This window comes from Salmo salar, chromosome ssa05, assembly GCF_905237065.1.
Source record: "Salmo salar chromosome ssa05, Ssal_v3.1, whole genome shotgun sequence".
NCBI lineage: Eukaryota > Metazoa > Chordata > Actinopteri > Salmoniformes > Salmonidae > Salmo > Salmo salar.
Window position 1 is genome coordinate 63,390,593 of NC_059446.1, and position 13,316 is coordinate 63,403,908.

Genomic DNA, 13,316 nt, shown 5'->3' on the forward strand with positions numbered 1-13,316 from the left:
CATTTCCGCTATCATCCAGAAGGCGAGGTCAGTACAGGTGCATCAAAGCTGGGACAGAGAGAATGAAAAACAGCTTCTATCTCAAGGTCACCACTGTTAAATAGCCTTTACTAACACAGAGAGGATGCTGCCTACATACAGACTGAAATCATGGGCCACTTTAATAAATGGCACTTTAATGTTTACATATCTTGCATTACAGTATATACATATGAGACGAGTATCTACAGTATCTTAGTCTATGCTGCTCTGACATTGCGTGTCAATATATTTCTATATTCTTAATTCCATTCCTTTACCAATTCCATTCCTTTACTGTGTATTAGGTATTTGTTGTGAAATTGTTAGATATTGCTGCACTGTCAGTACTTGAAGCACAAGCATTTCACTACACCCGCAATAACATCTGCTAAACATGTTTATGTGACCAATAAAATTGGATTTGAGAGGTTGGCTATTGTTTGGATCTCTGCCTTTCCTCAGGGGAAGTGAGGAGCTGGCCCGGTAGGGGGGGATGTGGGAGGTGAGCTGGCAAGGTAGAGGAGGAGGGGAGGGAGGAGGTCCCAGGGTACAGGCTGCTCTGTGACGCTCTAGTGGCCCTGGGGTAGAGAGGGAGAAGGAAGGGGAAACCAGGAAAGTTGAGGAAAGGAGGAACTGGGGACTTCACTAGGAACACAATGGCATGCCTGTTTCAATAACAACAGTGTATAATTTATACACCAATGGCTGGCTGGCCCACAGTACAACAGTAACTTGATACGAATGGAAGTAGCTCACATCGAGACGAGACATGATGCTGTTCTTCAATTCACCAAATCCAACCTGCTGTAGAACCCAAGCATGGTACATTTATGGGAAATGACCTGGCTAGACTTCACGTCTGTGTATTGTGCTCTATAGTCCTTGTAACAGCAGTGTCCTGAGAGTGTGATAGGAGTTCTCAGAGGATTGAGTGTGGCCACAGCATCTCTGTGAGACAGGTTAGTCCTGATAAAACCATACATCTGTTTCCCTTTCCTCTCCCTCCCTCCCTCCCACAACCTCCCTCCTTCTCTAGGAAATCTGTGATTCAGCCCACCATTGAGCCTGAGGTTCTGTGAATATGTTTTTATTTTTTTTAAGTGTGTGTGTGTGTGTGTGTGTGTGTGTGTGTGTGTGTGTGTGTGTGTGTGGTGTGTTTGTTTGTTGGAGGGACAGCTGAGCGCCATTCTGCAGCCAGGGTGAGGGAGGGAGAGGGCTTGAGATGATTGTTGGGAAACGTTGTTGCACTGTCGCAGCAACTTAACCTTCAAAATCTGCCTTCTGGGACAGGAGCCGGGGAGGGGGGGAGAAAAAGGAACATTGTTAGGAGGCAGAGAGAGACTGCAATATAGAGGCAGCAATACACCATGTTGATAGGAAAGGCACCATTACAAAACAGTGAGGGAAAAGAAGCAACAAAGAGAGTAGTTTGTATTGGCAGGCTTAAAGAGAAACTTCAAGGTTGATGTAGGTGAAAGAGGGAGAATAGGACAGAGGGGGGAGAGAGAGAGATGGAGAGAAAGAAGGAAACCAAAGACATTAAAATTACAGCAGGAGAAACGAAGGAGAGGGGGACACAGACTAAGACAGGAGCTTACTGAACAGACGGATCAATTACGAGGACCAAATTACAGAGAGGAAGAAGTTAAGAAGCTACTCAGAGGAAATCAACAGACAGAGAGATGGATGGAGGGAGGGAGGGAGATGGAGAGAGAGAGAAAGAGAAGGGAAGATAGCGAGACATGGAGTAGGAGGAAGGAAGATAAGTAGGAGGCATGGAGGGAGAGTGAGACATGGAGAAAGAAAAGCAGAGAGAAAGAAAGAGGGAGGGATAGAGCTACAGGAGGTAGATTGGATTCATTAGTTAGAGGGCAGGCAGAGAGCAGAAGGATAGAGGAATAGGAGTCGGAGACCCCACTGTGACTGTGTAAGAAGGATGGGATCAGCTATAGTGTGTGTGGGGGGGGCTCATTCAACACAAAATTTTATTTAGATGAAGTGCCAAGACTATCTGTAGTAAACAAACACTTTGGCACACCCTGTTGACAAAACCCAGTGAGAGGAAAAGGCCAACCTGTCACTCCAGTCTCCTCCTATTCTGCTTTCTACCAGTCCTGGTGGCTGCAATGAATCTCAAATGGTGATCATTCAGATAGGCTAGTCTTCTGTAGAAATTCAAGCTGCAAAAGGTCATCATGAGGTTTGCTTTGGGTGGCAGTTGGATAACTACACTATAATTGACAGAGGTTACATCTCAAATGGCACCTTATTTCCTATATAGTGCACACTTGACTAGGACCCATAGGGCTCTGGTTAAAATGAGTACACTATATATGGAGCCATTTGGGATGCACACAGAACAAGCCAAACAGAGTTGGTAAGGTTGATAGCTGTGGGCATCAGTGTGTTGTGACTAATCAGAAATGCAGTCTGCCGACAGCCATCTTCACTTTCATGTTTCTGAGATTCAAAAGAACATGGAAGACTGAAGACTGTAATATCCATTTTATCTTGAACAATTTAAACATGACTGAATGTTCTGTTCCAGCTCCACTCTTATCTCTGATAAAAATGTCCCACATTAAATAAACTCCCACTTCCCTGCCTAAATGTCTTCCCTGCCTGTAGCCCAGTAATAAGGTATGTCCTCTCTCCTGCTCTAAATAACTACTTCCCACTTCACTGCCTAAATGTCTTCCCTGCCTGTAGCCCAGTAATACGGTATGTCCTCTCTCCTGCTCTAAATAACTACTTCCCACTTCACTGCCTAAATGTCTTCCCTGCCTGTAGCCCAGTAATACGGTATGTCCTCTCTCCTGCTCTAAATAACTACTTCCCACTTCACTGCCTAAATGTCTTCCCTGCCTGTAGCCCAGTAATACGGTATGTCCTCTCTCCTGCTCTAAATAACTACTTCCCACTTCACTGCCTAAATGTCTTCCCTGCCTGTAGCCCAGTAATAAGGTATGTCCTCTCTCCTGCTCTAAATGACTACTTCCCAGCCTAAATGTCTTCCCTGCCTGTAGCCCAGTAATACGGTATGTCCTCTCTCCTGCTCTAAATGACTACTTCCCACTTCACTGCCTAAATGTCTTCCCTGCCTGTAGCCCAGTAATAAGGTACGACCTCTCTCCTGCTCTAAATGACTACTTCCCACAAATCTAAAAGCGTTGGATTGGTGGAAGCATGGGCTAATGGGAGTTTGCACCATATTTCTTATACCAGTCATTTCCATTTCCAGTCAGGGAAGGGAACAAGTGCACACTTTGGGAAGAAGGAGCGATAACTGGGACACTAAATTCTTCACCATCAACAGCCCAGAGTAGAATGTGATAATGTGGTTGGGTCTTGGAAGTGTCACCGTAAACAAGGCCCTGTCACAACTCAGTAAATATCCTCCCTCAGCCCCGTCTCTGTCTGTCCAGACAGGCTGGGAAGGGTGGATTTGACATGACCTTCTCAAAGTGAGCTGTACTGAGATGCAGAGAAAAAGGCAACTGGGGGTGTAGAAGTGGAAGAGACAGGTTGTGACATCACGGATAACATGCAACACACTATGAAAAAACAAAGATGTGAAAAAAAGTGTGAGAGAATGGGAGTGCAAAAGTGGTGGAAACTTAAACTAACTTGGACACACAGAGAGAGAGAGAGACAGAGACAGAGGGGTTTGACAGAGCCGTCAGTGCGAGACCTAAATGTTTTAAATAAAACATATGGATACTGCATCATTACCTGATCGATACAGGATCAATAACACAAACCACACTCTCCATCTGGACACATTAAGGTGACTGCTAATGACAACGGAAATGCGTGTCCGTCGATGTATGTAGCTAGGACAATGTAAAGACCTCTGTGTTAAGTGCCATACAGATCTGCTGAGTGCACCACAGAGGATTTTACAGATGGAGAGGGAAAGATGAGAAAAGTGTGAGGAGAAAGATGTTAAAAAGAGAGAAAGGTTAGAGATAATTGGCCCAACTCCATCAGCGATAGCTGGCTGTCACTGTTCAATTGTCAGAGAGAGGGATGGTGCTAAATTACAAATGAGCAGATCCTGCCTCCCTATCCCTCCCTCCCCTCTCCAAATCCCCTTATCCCTGTGCCAAGTAGCCACTGGGAGGAATTTAAAAGTATGATGTCATCCCCCATCTCCACTCCCCCTTCATTCCAACTGTACCCACCCACCCCTTCCCTCCCTAACCCACCCCTCTAGGCCCTACTACCCCCCCACCCCCTCTTAGCTCCCTTAACCAGCAGCATAGTCCTAGTGCCTTGGTTGGTGGATGGGGTCCAGTGGTGTAAAGTTCTTAAGTAGTACTTTCAAGTATTTTTTTCTTAAGTAGTTTTTTGGGGTATCTGCATTTTATATTTTTTACTACTTTTACTCCCCTACATTCCTTAAGAAAATATTGTGCTTTTCACTCCATACATTTTCCCTGACACCCAAAAGTACGTTACATTTTGAGTGCATAGTGTTACGCCCCTGAAAAAGGGGAGAAATAATCACGAGAGTGATACGGTATTATTTCCTCAGTGAGAACTTTTACTGTAATGAGGAAAAGACCGCGATTTCCCCGCAAACTTGGGTGGAGACCAGAGCAATCGATCTCAGGCTCATAGATTAAAGAGCATTTAGTAGATCACAGATTAACACTTTTCCCCTTCAATTAGGCACCACAAAATAAAGTAATCAATATAACGTTTACACATTCCTTTTACAATTCTTACCTTTTGTACGCTTGATGGATTTTAACTTTAACACAATTATGAATGTTATCAATCTCTATCAACTAATACAGAATGCATGATCTTTTTAACCTTAGATGTTTTAAGATCCTCACATACTATGAACTTACTAATACTTTTTAATGTATAACAGGCTATGAGTATTTCCTTTAACCTGTCACAATAGCAGAACAGGAAAATTGTCTAATTCGCACACTTATCAAGACAATATCCCTCGTGATCCCCGTCTCTGAACTGGCATAAATAAGGAATTTGAAATTATTTTTACTTTAGATACTTACAACCAAATACTTTTAGACTTACTCAAGTAGGATTTTACTGGGTGACTTTCACTTTTGTCATTTTCTATTAAAGGTATCTCTACTTGAACTCAAATATGACAGTTGGGTACTTTCCACCACTGTTTGGGTCACAGTTTCATTGAGCACAGCAGGAGTCTTGGTAAGTGGTACTGTGAAACCGTTGCTGCAGTGTCATGCCATGTCCTATTCAAGGGGCTGTTACCAGACTCAGTCTCTCTCGATGGGGGTTTGACCACTGTAGCTGGGTAATCATCTGGGACTGTGTCAAAGAGAATCTCCTAATCTAAACATGGCCAGCTAAACACTGCTTCTCTAAGGTACTGTGTTGAGTGTAGAGGCAGGCAGGGCGACAGAAACTGGTGTGTGTACAAATGTGTTGCTGTGACTAAGACATTTTTGATAGAGGGATGGATGATAAGGAGCACTATCAGCATTTCAGCTGGTTGATACCATATCCAGCCTTGATAACATCTACAGACGGGTTTGTGTGTGTGTTGCTCTAGTTGCAATCCAACCTGACCCCCAATGACCTCAGCAGAGCTATGTTTTTGTAAACCCTTCCACTCCCATTCATCTTAATGGCATTTGGCATTCCTTAAAAAAGGGGGGGGGGATTTCTAATTCTTTTCCCTTTGATTGGATGGGATGGCCTCCAATCTAGCAACCCTGCCAGGCAAACAAACACTCCCAGTGGGGAGTGTACAGATGAAGGAGGATGTTCTCAGATGACTGTCATAGACAATATGTAGAGATAAAGGAGGAACACCACCACATCCTGAAGAAACCCAGCAAACCATCCCAAAAGTGAAGCAGAATTGTGACAGCATCATGCTGTGGGGATGTTTTTCAGTGGGAGGGACTGGGAGACTAGTCAGGATCGAGGGAAAGATGAACGGATCAAAGTGCTAAAAGATCCTTGATGAAAACCTGCTCCAGAGCACTCAGGACCTCAGACTGGGGCGAAGGTTCACCTTCAACAGGACAACGACCCTAAGAACACAGCCAAGACAACGCAGGAGTGGCTTCGGGACAAGTCTCTGAATGTCCTTGAATGGCCCAGCCAGAGCCCAGACTTGAACCTGATCTAACATCTCTGGAGAGACCTGAAAACAGCTATGCAGCTACTCTCCCCATCCAACCTGACAGAGCTTGAGAGGATCTGCAGAGAATAATGGGAAAAACGCCCCAAATATAGGTGTGCCAAGCTTGTATCGTCATACCCAAGAAGACTCAAGGCTGTAATCGCTGCCAAAGGTGCTTCAACAAAGTACTGAGTAAAGAGTCTGAATACTTATGTAAATGTGACATTTCAGTTTATTTTTTATACATTTGCAAAAATGTATAAAACCTGCGTTTGCTTTGTCATTATGGGGTATTGTATGTAGACTGAGGGGGGGAACGATTTAATCCATTTTAGAATAAGGCTATAACGTAACAAAATGTGGAAAAACTCAGTGGGTCTGAATACTTTCTGAATGCACTGTATATGTAGGCTACTGAGCTGATGCTTTAAGCACTACAATTAAAAATTAAGACAAATTACTGCTCTTCGCAGATTCTGCCATTAGGCACCTAAAGTTTCTGGTAATAGGCGACACCAGTGGTCGGCATCCTTTTCCATTTGTAGTGCCAAGTTAGCGTACCATTTCTACTGATCTGCGTGCCAGTTATGATTTCCATATAAACATTTTCATGTCATTTATAATAAAGACTACATATCTCAAAATCAATGTAAGGTAGAAAATATCCAGAAAAACTAATACCTTAAAAATTACTTTGTGAAGCTCCACAGTGATGGCGAGTTAAGACAAACAGAAATAGTAGCCCATCAGATCCCCAAATGGTGACATTTATAAGCCGACATTTGCATGCAGGCCAGGTAGCCCAGGCCTACTTCTATGTACAATCAGGTGGGTGTCCTTACTCAAGATTGACAGGGGAGCTCCAAACAAAAAGACACTGAATAAATTGATAACTCATAAATAGAATGAAATAAACCAAAACTCTCAAGTGTAGCCGAGGGTTGTGCACTCTACAAACAATGTGTCCAGTCCTCCAATGACAAGACTGTAGTAGTAATAATATTAATACATTAACAGTAATTACCCTAACCAAACAAACATTGTAGATTTCAAATGGGAATTAACAGTAAATATACTACTGGATAGCACACTAGTGTCACCCCCGCAGCCTCCGCAATGGATTAGTCCACTGAGACAGCCGTGAATTAGACAGGTGTCTCGTGTGCCATACATTTAACATATTTGCCACTGCTGACCAACAGCCTATTCACCAAACCATACACAGCATAGCCTCAGGTTACACACCCTCATTTATCACTAGCTAGTGGCGTGTCGACTATTATCGCTCCTGCATTCCAATCCAATAGCAAAACGTACAATTCAGTGACAAGAACTGTTGCTGATATCTCGCTCACTCTCTCACTTGCAGTCACACTCACACTATCCATCTTGTCTAATGATGTTTGTTAAATCAACAACCTAGTCTGGCCTTTGATTTAAAGAAAATATGTTCACAGAGAAAATAACTGTCTCTCCACATGCATTGATTATATACACACACAATCAATAAGCTCTATGGCTTGACTTACTGTAGTAGGTCTTTTCATTCTACGTGGAATGTAGTTCATTGACGAACTGTTATAAACTGCCATAAAATGAGGATTGAATTAGAATTCCATGGAGGCAGCAGAGTCAGGGCCACAGGTGTTGGGCACCATCCACACACACTTAATATTACTGTCACAACTCTATTGGGCTGTAAATTAAAAACACACATTTTTGTCTGAATCAACTGAGGTTGACTGGTGATGAGGGCAACTATTGATCTAAACAGGCCCTGCTGTGTGTGAGTGAGTGAGTGAGTGAGTGAGTGAGTGAGTGAGTGAGTGAGTGAGTGAGTGAGTGAGTGATGAATCCATACTAAAAGCAGCCAAAGCAAGGCTAACGAACACACACCTGACTTTTTCCCAATCCCCATGGCAGCTTTACAGCGGAGGGGCAAGGACACCTCATTAACATAACACCTGGAGCATACAGACATTCACTGAAAAGTTCACACATTCAAAAAAAAAAAAGGTTGCTTTTCCAATTTGAAATAAGACTAGTCTATTTCTGCAGCGTTGTATTTGCTGTGTTTGTCTAGGAAGAAACATTGATTTAGGTAAGAATGTTTCAATTATATTCTCCCATCTCTCTAAAAAAAACATTCCGCATTATTTTATCCGTAGAATATCACATCTTTCTCTCTCCCTCCCCGTCAGACACCCATAAACAGCGTGGCCTTGAGGACAAAGCAAGGGGAAGAAGAGGGAGTGTGTTTGAATAAACCAATAACTAACGTCGCTCAAACAAAAGCGCTGGACAGGAACATGAACGACAAGAGAACAAAGCCCCCTGTATGTACTGGGTCTGGTAAGCGGGGGATGGAGGGAGCTCAAGTGATGGTGGAGACAGGGGGGGGGGGTCAATCAGTTGTTCATTCAGTCCTATAAAAATCAACTGATCTACCAACCAATGGACTGACTCCAAAACACAACCCTCAGCCTGCATGGTCTCTGCATCATTCTAAAGAAGCCACCGGTTCCCAAATGGCTGAAGAGACCCATCAGGAAGATCTCAAGTGTCTTCACTGCTGGTCACTGCACAAAGTCAATTTGGCCTAATGTCACATTTCTCTCTTCTTCCAACAGCGTGTGACTGTAGCCTGCTCTCCCCTGACCCTGCCAGCCCACCAGTCGCTCTCACACGCACACCAACGCCGTTTACTCAGCCGTAAAGATGACGTAACCAGTCACAGCCCACCAGTCGCTCTCACACGCACACCAACGCCGTTTACTCAGCCGTAAAGATGACGTAACCAGTCACAGCCCACCAGTCGCTCTCACACGCACACCAACGCCGTTTACTCAGCCGTAAAGATGACGTAACCAGTCACAGCTGACCCCATAGCCCTATTTCAATATAAAGCATCACCATGGCAACGGGGTTCAAGCCCTCCTGACCCACATAGGACCTCCACCTCGTTAAGGGGTATTACAGTGTGGTTTTAGGGCTCAAAGTGGAATCCCATCCATTCTCTCTTCATTTTGTACTACATGTCTTTTATTGATTGTTTTCATACTATAGAAGCCTACCTTAATTCAAAACAAATTTAACTCACTGTTATTACACTGTAAGCTGGGTTATGAGACTATATTAAATTGAAATTGATGAGAACTGAACTAAGCCTACCTTTCTCTACTAAGCTATTGAAACTCTGTATGGTCATATCCTTAAAAACAAGATATTCTTGGCTTAGCAGAAAACAGAAAACATTTTCCAACAACCATTCTCCCGCAAAAAACACACAAACAAGGCCCGAACATTGTCGTGTAAGAGGCTCTTTCTGTAAAATCAGTAAAGTGAAGAGGGAGCTGTTTACACTTGAACTGGTTAAACAAGCATTTTCCCTGATAAATATGCAGAAACCTTTTGTTTGCCACTGTTTTCCTTCCCCCTAATTGCACTAGATGTTCTGTAAAATGGATTTGGGCTGAAAAGGTCCACACCATAAATAAATCAGAAAAGAAAATACATTTCTGGGCCGGATGATGATGATACTATTATGTTATGAACAACAAAGCTCCCGAGTGACGCAGCGGTCTAAGGCACTGCATCACTACAGACCCTGGGTCGATCCCGGGCTGTATCACAACCGTCCGTGATTGGGAGTCCCATAGTGCGGCGCACAAGTGGACCAGCGTCGTACGGGTTTGGGTTTGGCCGGGGTAGGCCGCCATTGTAAAATAAGAATTTGTTCTTAAATGACTTGCATAGTTAAATAAAGGTTAAATAAAAAATAAAAACTACAGCAGGCAGTACAGTCGGCCTCGGTAAGGCCACACCCTCTCTTTCTGTGGCACTAAAGTTTGCATAGAGTGTTGACATTTTTATCCATGGGAAAGGAAAAAAATAAAGAGGTCTGGGTTAAATTGCCACTACAAATAAATGAATATAGAGATTTACATTTGTTTGGGCTAACTTGCCTGATCACTCTACAAGTATAGAGAGAGAATCTACACACCTGAGCTCGAAGCCTACCATACCTGAGTAAATTAACCTTCTGAATACAGCAAATACATTACCAACATCTTTTGATCTTTATATGCAAGTGTGACGCCAAAATATGGCACAGTTGAAAAGTTAAATATAGCCTAATATAGCCTATTTTTTATCACCTGGGACCATGAACAGCAGTGTTTCCCTTTTTATTAGCCATGTTAGCTCCCCATTGACATTACATGCGGAATATATATTTTATTTTTAAAGACTATAAAACTGAATGTCTAGAATGACTATTATGATGCACTTACATGACACTACAACATTCTATGGCAGCCATGTTAGCTCAAAATCCACTCAAACTCTAATTTAGATGTTTTATTTTTACTTCCATTGTTGATGCAGTCCCAAAATGTTTTGCATGTCAGAGGTAAAGTAGTCAAAATATCGGACTTTCAAGAAGTACAGTGTCACCGGCCACATCATCATGCAAATGAAAAATGCATCATCATGGTTTTGTGGCTGTTGACACTTTGTCCAATATCTTAAACTTGACTGCTGACATGACAAACACATAGAAAAAAAAGACCAAAAGACAGTTTGAGTGGATTCTTCCTTTAACATTATATGGCGAATATTTAAACAATACTATGCAACTGAATGTCTAGAATTAGAACAATATTCAATATTCTCAGTTGGTCCAACTAATTATAAACTGGGTGGTTCGAGCCCTGAATGCTGATTGGCTGAAAGCCGTGGTATACCAGGCTGTATACCAAGGGTATGACAAACATGTATTTTTACTGCTCTAATTATGTTGGTAACCAGTTTATAATAGCAATAAACCACCTTAGGGGTTTGTGGTGTATGGCCAATATACCACGGCTGCGTGCGATGGCGGTCTAGTTAGCTTATAAGGGCTGTATCCAGGCACTCCGCGTTGCGTCGTGATTAATAACAGCCCTTAGCCGTGGTATATTGGCCATATACCACATCCCTCGGGCCTTATATATGGATCTGGGCACAGGTGTTTATTTAAAATACACAGGCAACAAGGACGCTATCAAGTGCGATTCTGCAACCTCAGTCACTTTATGTTGTTGGTGGCAACTAGGCCACACCCTGATGCTTGCACTGTTTACATTAAAAGCTATTTCTAACCCAATGTATGTGTTGTGAACTGGAACTAATCCAGGATGATGTGTCGGATAGAGGAAAGAAAAGGCGCAGGGGGACGTAAGGAATTGAAGGAGAAGCGTGGTCCTGGGGAAAGAGGATCAAGGACACGCAACAGCGCTAGGGTTGTATTTGGAAAATAACAAATGACAATGCACCTGCTGGCACCAGGAAGAAAAATATACTTCGATTGCCAACTGAACCACACCTTAGGAAAAACAACGCGTAGTCTACTTTACACCGAAACTCATGTTACCGAGTGAGAGTGTCACTGTCAGAAAATAGTCTAGTCAAATTAGTTTAGGGACAAGTAGACTTTGTTTCTAAATTTATTTTACAACCGTAAGAAGGAAAATGTTATCGTGAAAAAACATTAAGACCTTGTGTATACCTGAACGTTGATTGGATCGTAATTGAAACCTCCCCGGCAGGTAACGCAACCAAACGAACCGTGGTAAAAGTAGAAGATAACAATTAGCTTAGGCTGCTGGTGAATTTCCATGGTGGTTTTTGAAATATGTTCTTCTTACCTTGAAAAGTCAGCAACGTGACCACGCTGAACAGTCCGATGATGTTTGTGAAGTCATGCTTATTCCGAGCGTCCTTTCTCGCCATGCCGTCTGTGCTGATTAAAATTAATCTTATGTCGTTGGTAAAAACAAAACCTATATCCGTGTTTTTTTCCGGTTTGAACTTAATCCTGAACTAATCAGAAGTCAGTAATTCAAACCGTCAGTTTTCAAACGTCCTTCACTGACTGCGCTTCTGTCGGAGCCTGTTAAAATGAAGAAAAATCCTATCCAATTGGTCCAAGCGATGCGGACAACAAACTCACAAATGTATATTGGTCTGGTAGCTAAAAAAGTGGATTGGATTGCGTGCGCTCCACCAACTACTTCCACACTGCGGACAGATCGCTACTGTGTGACTGATTGTGATGTCACAGACTAGCCCTAGGCAACGTCACAGTTCCTTGAAATCAAACGATATGTGACTGGAAGTTTGGAAACTCCCTGAAGTATGACAATCTTTATGAATTATACTTTTTAAAGGATTGTGTTATCCAAAACAGAAACCTTGTTGATTTCCAGCACTGACTTGCACAACACAGTTAATAGGGCGCACACCTACATTTGTTGAGCACATTACTCGAGCTGTCTTGCCTGTATTTTACAAAAAAATAAACTAGGCATATTCGTCAATGTACGCGCTTCAGTTTTCTACTGTCTTTTTATTGGAAATTACATTTTAGATGGAAGATGGTACAAACTTCAAGTTTTGATTTAGAACAAAAATAATCTACCCGTAATGTGTTGGCTAATTTATGGGAAAGTACATCCTTTCCAATATTTTACACTGATTAGGTCAATTGTAATACATGTACCATTCTATTACCTAATTCTAGGCACAGCAGCCCAGCAGTGGTGGATATGAGGCAAATGGATGATTATTGCGTCCTCTGCTGTTTGGCTCTAACGTCCCACAATCATGACATAGCCTACTAAAGTGTCGCAGCAAAATAAACACGGGAACAAACGTTACAATCCAATAACCACTAACATTGATGTCACAATCAAAATCTTTGACGCAGATGTCACAATCAAATTACCACTGATGAAGACCAGAGATCACAATCAAATGACCACACTCAGGTGTGATTCCAAAGACCTTGATTAGCTCAATCAGGTGTGTTAAAACATGGCTGGAACTGAAGCTTGCAGACCCAGATCAGATCTCGGGGTTGGTCAGCCCTGCACCAACTAATCAAAAAACAACATTTTCTTATTGTCCACCAAAGAAACATAGGAAAGCCATATTATCCTGCAGCTTTAAGGCTAATCTGTAAACCCATGTGTTTTACAGGCGTGCAGAGGACATTGATTCATTATTATTACCTCCTTCTCATCCCATATTTCACTCTTTGCCCCTAACCTCTCATTTCTTATTATCTCTCCTCTCCTCTGTCAGTCCACAATTGTCACCTCTGAATTCTCCCAATCTCTTT

At 42.6% G+C, this 13,316-nt stretch overlaps 1 protein-coding gene across 3 annotated transcripts in view; it reads right to left on the minus strand.

Annotated features, from left to right (window-relative positions):
* Window positions 1-12,877, minus strand: part of si:ch73-22o12.1 (nectin-2) — a 78,995-nt gene extending 66,118 nt beyond the window's left edge. Inside the window, exon 1 of one of the 3 annotated variants that reach the window (XM_014201010.2) lies at window positions 11,842-12,247. In XM_014201010.2, the coding sequence (XP_014056485.1) occupies window positions 11,842-11,926 (85 nt within the window). In that variant the 5' untranslated portion in view covers window positions 11,927-12,247. Of the gene's footprint in view, window positions 1-11,841; window positions 12,255-12,706 lie in introns of those variants that run through there. The other 2 variants (XM_014201011.2, XM_014201009.2) reach the window with 2 other exon arrangements.
* Between the last annotated feature and the right edge of the window lie 439 nt (window positions 12,878-13,316).